The 8,302-nt window shown below is 48.9% G+C and overlaps 1 protein-coding gene across 1 annotated transcript; it reads right to left on the bottom strand.

Moving 5' to 3' along the window:
• Nucleotides 1–522: 522 nt before the first annotated feature.
• LOC138472526 (nuclear apoptosis-inducing factor 1-like) lies at nucleotides 523–2,542 on the bottom strand. Its single transcript, XM_069610761.1, has 2 exons — nucleotides 1,723–2,542; nucleotides 523–1,408 (listed from the first exon to the last, which is right to left on the bottom strand). Exons 1-2 carry the CDS (start codon nucleotides 2,141–2,143, stop codon nucleotides 567–569), a joined length of 1,263 nt encoding a protein of 420 aa, XP_069466862.1. The 5' UTR covers nucleotides 2,144–2,542; the 3' UTR covers nucleotides 523–566.
• Nucleotides 2,543–8,302: the final 5,760 nt, after the last annotated feature.

The following is an 8,302-nucleotide window of genomic DNA, read 5'->3' as shown; positions in this document are numbered from 1 at the left end:
CATCGCATGGAGACAGCACTTGGGGCACTGTGTGACTCTGGGGCATGCACACTGAGGACTGGACACCAATAAAGCACACATACGCAATGAAAATGTCCACACGTTTCCTTTTGTGAAACGAATAAACTGTATTTGAACTATGTACTGTCGTGTCACACCCCCTCCCACCTCCCACCCCCCCCCTGCACACCCCCCCCCCCAAACTCCCCCCTTAACTCCCCAACACACCACCCCGCCACCCCCCTGCACACCCCAACACACCCCCTCCCACCTCCCACCTCCCCCCTGCACACACCCCCCCCAAACTCCCCCCTTAACTCCCCAACACACCACCCCGCCACCCCCCTGCACACCCCAACACACCCCCTCCCACCTCCCACCTCCCCCCTGCACACACCCCCCCCAAACTCCCCCCTTAACTCCCCAACACACCACCCCGCCACCCCCCTGCACACCCCAACACACCCACTCCCCCCTCCACCCTCCCCCCCCCCTGGAATCCCAACAAAGGTGTGAGTTGGTCTGTGCAGCAGTGTCAGTAGTAGGATTCCTACACTGTCCGGCCACTATTGGCAGCCCCCTCCACTGGCCCCCGGGGCACCCCTGCCTGTGCTGCGGAGGTTCCTCCCCGATCGGCGGATGGGGCTGCTCGGTGTCGAGCTGGCAACCGAGGAGGATCCTGCCTGCTCATTTGGACGCATGGCCCGTATTGTCTGCACAAGGTCAGTGATGGCGTGCCGCACAGCAGCTAGTTCCGCGCAGATGTCCTTTGTGGACGACTCTATAGCTGCCTTCACAGTCTCAGCACATTTATCCATTGCTGCACTTGACCCCCCACATTCAGCAACATGTTCTTCGAGCAGCGAGGAAAGTTGCTGCTGCCGGGTGGCAATCGCCTCCAGAGAATGGTTGGGATTCTGGGCCATGGCTAATGGCAGTGGCATTCCCATTGGGCTGATCTGCCCCTGCAGCGGGGATGGAGTGGCTGGCCAATCGTCATCCTCTGGCTGACCCTGTGTGGCATCCACATGCGGGCTGCTTAGGGACAGGTAGGGGGAATGAGGGTGGCCTGTGGGGCTCCTGACATCACTCTCCTCAAAGGTCCCTGCTTCACTATCGGAGGAGGCAGCAATGGCAGCAGTCTCCCCAAGTGTGCTGCTTGCAGCAGAGGCTGTGGCTTCTGTGGGCATGATTGGTGTGATGTCTGCTGCTGCTGCTGCTGCTGCTGTACTGCCTGCTGGGGTGGCTGTCTGTGCCCTGTCCTGTTTCCCTTGCATGGATTTTGCCTGCTGTGGTGTTTTCCTCGGGACGACAGAGGTGGAGGGTTGTGGCGTTGGCACAGTTGGCCTGGCCCTCTTGGTGGGTGTGGAGGCTGTGGTGTCCTCTTCCTCAAGGTCGGAATTTGAGCCTGTGGTGGGACAGAGGAGGGAGAGTGTTATTGATGGGTCTGCGGACATTGGCCGGGCATTGTTGCGACTGGCATCTCATCAGTTAGTACATGTGGCACATTTCATGCAGGGGAAAAAAGTTGACTCCCTTTTGTGTGGAAGTAGCATGGAGGTATGTGGGTGCCTGCAGTTAGGGTGTGCATGCTGCATGTGTACAGGGTGCAGATCGGATGTATCTGTGGGCAGTCTCCTGCTGATGTGTTGCATTCACACTATGGGCCAACATTGTACTTCACATGAATGGACTTTGCATGCCTTGATTTGAGCCACCTACCTGCATCGCCCGATGTCGGGGCTCCTCTCTCCATTCCTCCTACTCCTTCAATGCTCTGCATTCCGATTGTGGAGGCACAGATTTCCTCCCATGGCTGCAATTTTATAGGGGACTCCGATCCTCCCCCAGTTGCCATTGCCAGGTTCATGTTGGCTGATAGTATGCTCCTGACTCTGAGCCGGAGATCGTCCCACCGCTTGCGGCACTGTTTGACATTGCGGGGTGTCGTTCCCACGGCACTGACCCGCTGAGCTACCAGTGCCCATATGGCCTTCTTCTTGGTTATGGCCGGTCTTGTCAGTTGGTTGGAGAATACCACTGCAGCGTTCTCCTGTAGGGTCTCCGCTAGAATGGTGAGCTCCTCTCTGGAGAAGCGGTCTTGCCGCTGGCGGTCACAGGCTTTTTTCAAAACTTTCGGCATCTTCCTGCAGGTAGAAGGTTGAAGCCGGTATTGGCGGGGTCTCAGGCTCGGATGTCCAGTGGTTTCGGAGGATGGCAATGGATTGTGTTTTTAAAGATGGCCGCCGTGCTCTTTCCCGTTCCGCCGCGGTGACGCTACTTCCGGTTCCGCTTATCTACGGTCAACGCTAATTGCGGTGACCGCTAACTACGGTCACCGCTATGTACGGCGGTGGCGGTGGTGCACCTTGCGCCGCATACGATGCCGGTAGGTGCCGTTTTGGGGGCATTACCGCCATGGCGCTGTTTACATTACCGCCATGGCGTAATGCTCGTGCGCGATGGGTCGTAATGTGGCGCACTTTACACCATCGTCCCACGGCGTTAACGTTCATTACGCCATGGCGGTAATGACGGCGGATTACCGCAAGGGTCGTAATGAGGCCCATTGTGCCATAATTTACAGTGCACTCACATGTGGATTTTCCCATCGATTAGAGGTTTCAATATATCCGCATAATTACTCAGAAGCTCACTGCTGCTATCACAGTAATCTACTTGTCATTCTTCCAATAGTAAAATTGTCATTTGCAAACAAAGACCACTTGGAAATAATGATGTGTTTCTAGACCAGAAATAACTCCCAAAGAAAGTCAAAACCTAGACATCAAGGGCAAGCGTCTTTTGAAACAAGTTATATACTGAGTGCATGAAGCCTCTGCGAAAATCACTTTACAGAATGTCACTCCAAGATCTGAATATAATAAAATGAAGGATCAGTTCATTCATCTACAAACTTCAAGACGTGTCAATGCACGCGGCCGGAAAATGATAATGACAATACTTCGCCCCTTGATAGACAACTATGTGGAAAGTGCTGTACATATGTTTAGCATAAAAAAGGAAAGGAGGAGCTGTGTGGCCTAATTTACAAAACGTTTAGTTCAGCGCAAAGTTACTTTGCTCTGCAAACGTACACTTTGTGCCGTGCTAAATGCCTTTACCCGATTCACAAATCGGACTTTGAGTTGGCACTTCCTATTTTGCACTGTGCAGATGTGCTTTGCACAACACCGAGTGCACTGAGCGGGTAGGGTCAGTGCAAAGTATTAAATAGGGGTCAGAACATGCAAAATCACCTTTCATCTAGAAAAATGAGGAAGAACATGGGCATGTAGACGGAGCCACCCTATAAATAACCAACACACCACCATCAAGCACTAAGTAAACCCTGTTAACAGAAGCTATCGCACAATCTCTATGACTTCAAGGGAAAACAATATTAACACCATCTTTCACCCATCACAAAGCCCGACCAGTCGACACAGGAGTTCCACAAAGGAGCATGCCTATCAGCCCTCCTGTTCAATCTCTACATGGCCACCCTCCCACGAATAATTCGCTCACACAACATCCTGTGTTACAACTACACTGATGACACTCAACTAATACTAAAACTCGAACTCAAAACCCAACTGTCGACCTGACCTCACTTCCTGCCTCCTTGACATAGAGCTCTGGATGACCACAAATCACCTCCTGCTAAACCCCTCCAAAACCGAAATCATGGTATGTGGAAACTCTGAACTTCTTCCACGCCCACTCCCTGGCCATCTGCCATGGGCGACTCACCGACTCCCTCTAATTCAGGTAAAAACCTTGGATGCACCCTAGACTCTGACCTAACACTCTTGCGCCAAGTCAACAACGTCTCAAAGTCCTGCCACTACCACCTTAAAACACTCAGGCGCCTCTTTCCATACCTCTCCTTTCCCAACAGTCTCTCCGCAGTCCAATTAATTGTTATATCAAGACTGGACTATGCTAACCCCCTCTACCTCAGAGTCCACGCATACCAACTGAATAAACTACAAAGAGCACAAAACGCCGCAGCCAAACTGCTACTAGCACTTGGCACGAGAGACCACATCTTCCCAACCCTCAAAACTTTGCACTGGCTCCCGGTTGCCCGAAGGGTGACCGTCAAACCCATATGCCTTTCTCATCGGGCACTGCATAAAACCGGTGCTCAATATCTTCAAGACAAACTAAAACCCTATCACCCGCCACATACTCTAAGATCAAGCTCAGCCTGCCTCCTAGTCATACCTAAAACAAACTCAGTCAGGTTAGGTGGATCATCATTCTCAGCCTTGCCCCCACACTGTGGAACGCACTCCCACCCCACATCTGACTCACTGAGGACCTCATGTCTTTCCGCAAATTACTGAAAACTTGGCTCTTCCCCATAAGAAGCTCTTTCCCTCCTCCACTGAAGACCTCATGTCGTTACGCAAAATTCCGGAAAACTTGGCTCTTCCCCTAAAACCGACCCGAACTCGAACTAACCCAAACTGGATGACAGCATTTCAATGACTTTACCAAATACTAGATCATAAATAGCAATGTGGCATCATGATCAGAGCGAGAAGTCGAAAACTAATTAACCACTATTTATTAGCTAAAAAGGACAAACAAAATAGAATGAGTAAAAAGGATCAAACCTGCGAAGTAGATATAAAGAATACGTTGTACGAGAGCGGTAAAGTGGTGAAATTAAGGAAATGGGGAAAGTAAATGTAATGGACAAGAGGAGCAATGTCACGTGAAGATTAAAATGGATAACAACAATTCAACTAACCCAAAGATCTTTTATAACAATAAAACAAATAACAATACAACATCAAGATCCAAGCAAGAAATCGACAAGTAACCTCTAATGTAAACCAAAAGGACAATCAGAATAGAATGAGTAAAGTAGTTCAAAGTATGATGTGGATACAAAGAATAAATTGTACGAAAACAGTCAAGCGGATGAAATTAATAAAATGGATGTAATGATCACAATGGACAAAAGGAACAAAATGGGTAAAATTAATAAAATGAAGAGGTGGAAAGATGAATACAAGAGACGGATGAGTACACAGACAGATAGCATGGAATGTATGAGTGCATGGTATAAATGGAAAGTACAGAATAAACGATTCGAGTAAACGAGACGGGCAGTGCTTGGGACAGATGGAGAGCATGGAACGGATTGAGTGCGTGCAACATGGGCTGAAACTGATAATGCAGGATAAATGAACGAAGTGAGTGGAGCGGTTGAAGTTGGTAGAAAAGATGAAGTTCGTAGAGCGGATGAAGCGTGTAGAGCGGATGAAGCGCATAGAGCGGATGAATGCCCTGAGCAGATGAATGCACAGAGCAGATGAGTGTTACATGGGCTTAACTGATAATGCAGGATGAATGAACGAAGTAAGTGGAGCGGTTGAAGTCAGTAAAATGGATAAAGCGCGTAAAGCGGCTGAAGCGCATAAAGAGGCTGAATGTGTAGAGCGGGTGAATGTGTAGAGCGGGTGAGTGCGTAGAGCAGATGAGTGCGCAAAGCGGATGAATGCGCAGAGCGGGTGAGTGTGTAGAGCGGGTGAGTGTGTAGAGCGGATGAGTGCGTAAGAGCAGATGAGTGTGTAAGAGCGGATGAGTGCGTAGGAGCGGATGAGTGCTTAAGAGCGGATGAGTGCATAGGAGCGGATGAGTGCGTGGAGTGGACGAGTACGTGGAGCGGATGTGAGCGCAAAATGAATTGATGCCATGGAGCGTATGAGAGAGTGGAACAGATAAGAGCGTGGTGCGGATGTAGGTTGTGATGTGGATGTAGGCTGTGTAAGTGGATAATAGAGCGGAGCGGATGTAGGGTGATTAGCAGTTTTAGGATGTGGAGAGGATGTAGAGCGTGATGATGTTGAGCAGATGTAGGGTGTTGAGCGGATGTAGGGTGCGGTGATGTTGAGCCAATGTAGGGTGATGAGCGGTTGCAGAGTAAGGTGCAAGTGCGGAATGGGTGTAGAGTGCGGATGGACTGGGTGGAACGGATGGACTGGGTGGAAAGGATGAACTGGGTGGAATGGGTAAACTGGGTGGTACGGGTAAACTGGGTGAAACGGGTGAACTCGGTGGAATGGGTGAACAGGGTGGAACGGGTGAACAGGGGTGAACGAGTGAAATATGTGGACGGAAAGGGTGTAGTACGTAGATGGAAAAGGTGAAGTAAGTGGATGGAACGGGTGAAGCATGTGGATGGAACGGGGGAAGTATGTGGATGGAACCGGGGAATATGTGGATGGAACGGGTGAAGAATGTGGATGGAACGGGTGAAGTAGCTGGAAGGACTGGGTGAAGTATGTGGATGGAACGGGTGAAGTATGTGGATGAAATGGGTCAAATGATGTAGAATGGGTGAAGTGGGTGAAACTGTTGGAATTGAATTGATATTATGCCTTCTATCGCAGTATTTGAATGTGTATTGGCCTACGCCAAGTTGTCTAAAATATCATGTAAATAGACTCCGCGGCAAGGTTCTGACCTTTAACGAAAAGTTATGTAAGTCGCCATCTTGGATTTAGCCGCCATTTTAGGTTCTCTTGTAAAGTGGAAGTCACCCTGAACATCAAAATGGAGGCCGAATAACATTCTGAGTGAGATTCTGGCCGTTGTGACCTCCGCACATACGAATAATTAATATGCCTGCAGGCCACTTGTCGGGTCGCGAACTGAGACCTTGTCCTATCACTGACCTATGTGTAAATGAACAACTGTATCAGCGGAACTGATCAAAATGCATACATTATAGGATTGACCTGGCAAGGAACCCTAGGCCTGGTCCCAAGAATGGTTAACCCACGAGGGGGTTGGCCAAGGGCTGGATAAAGGATATAAAAGCCCAAGTATGCCAATGTACGGTCTCTCTACTAATGCATCGAACCCTCGTTGAAGTTCATTACGTTACTCTGAGAGCCGAATAGCTATCCATTTGTCAATTGACTTTTGATAACTGTTGTAGCTTTTAAATAAAGCACTTGTATGTCCTTTGTAACCTGTGTTGGTGTGTTTCTTTTGGGCTTCCCAGCCTCATATCAATTTTTATGTTTTCACAGTTGGCACCCGAATAGGGACCCTCAAGATTGATGCCGGATCATTGAAGGTTGACGCAGACTATCGAACCGGGATCGGACGGTGTGATTCTGCGGGCCCGACCGAACGAGACGCGATACCTCGGCAGCGCTGCACGATCCGATCCTTGGACGATGGTCGTGTGGTCTGACACGGCATCTTGACGAGGGTCCATTTTTGAGGCGGGATGATTTGTCGAAACCACCAAACACAAGGTAAAATTCGTTAGGCAAGTTCTTTGATAAACCGTACGGTCCTCCTTAGGTTTGGTCAGGTGCAGTCGTGACCCGGCTCTTAATTTAACCCTGACAATTTGAATTTGGCGTATTGTATATGCAGACACAATTATTGACCAGGTAACACCAATTTTTTGTGAAATGCCTTGGAAATTGTCTAGCTGCTTTAGGGCTCTGTCCCGCACAATCGACAATCTTTGGAATTTAGCCGCCCGGCACCACAGGAGGGGTCGCCGGCATGTACTATGTACTGTAAGTATGGCGTTGGTAGTATAGTACTTAATGATATTTGGCACAGACAGACCAGATATGCCTCCGAATTTCAGTGGCCAATCCATGGCAGTTTTGAGATCTCCCGTATTGAATACCTAGAATCGGTCTTGCTAAAAAAGAAGGCTAGACCTGCAGCCTTTGATGATTTACAGAATTGGAAAAAAGAAGCGTTACAGCAGCTTAAAAGTAGGGATAAACATGCATGCCGTCATAAAACAAATGCCGAAAAAGCATTGATATATGATAAAAAAAAACATTCAGAATCAGTTAAAAATATGGATAGGGCTTTTTCACCTGGAATCCAGAAAATTTACCCCTCTAAAGATTTTCATGTTTCCGAAGAATTTATTGAAAAATTGTTAAACGAACGCAGGCCTGGTGCCTCTGCGCCGCCTCCGTATGATCCTTTCTTGGGCGCTCTGCCCATTCCTGCTGTTGTTCCTGCTGTTATTCCTGTTCCCCTTGTACAACCTATTGTTCCTATTCCTCTAGTTGTTGTTCCTCCACCTATCGCACCACCCCTTCCTCCTGCGCCGATAGTTGTACCTTTATTAAATTTACCTGCACCTCCGCTCCCGAGTGGTCCCGTATTGACTGAAGTTGATCAAGGTGCAGGATCAAAGATAGTCACTCGTAATACAGTTTCTGCAGATAAGAAACAGGAATTGTTTGCATGGGCTAAGCACTTTATGGAGAAAGGTGATCAAGTTAATGTTTTTTCC

The sequence above is a fragment of the Ambystoma mexicanum genome, chromosome 8 (genome assembly GCF_040938575.1).
Source record: "Ambystoma mexicanum isolate Mex_15411 chromosome 8, UKY_AmexF1_1, whole genome shotgun sequence".
Taxonomy (NCBI): domain Eukaryota; kingdom Metazoa; phylum Chordata; class Amphibia; order Caudata; family Ambystomatidae; genus Ambystoma; species Ambystoma mexicanum.
Note: the sequence above shows the minus strand (reverse complement) of the source record. Positions and strands in the feature narration are given on the sequence as shown.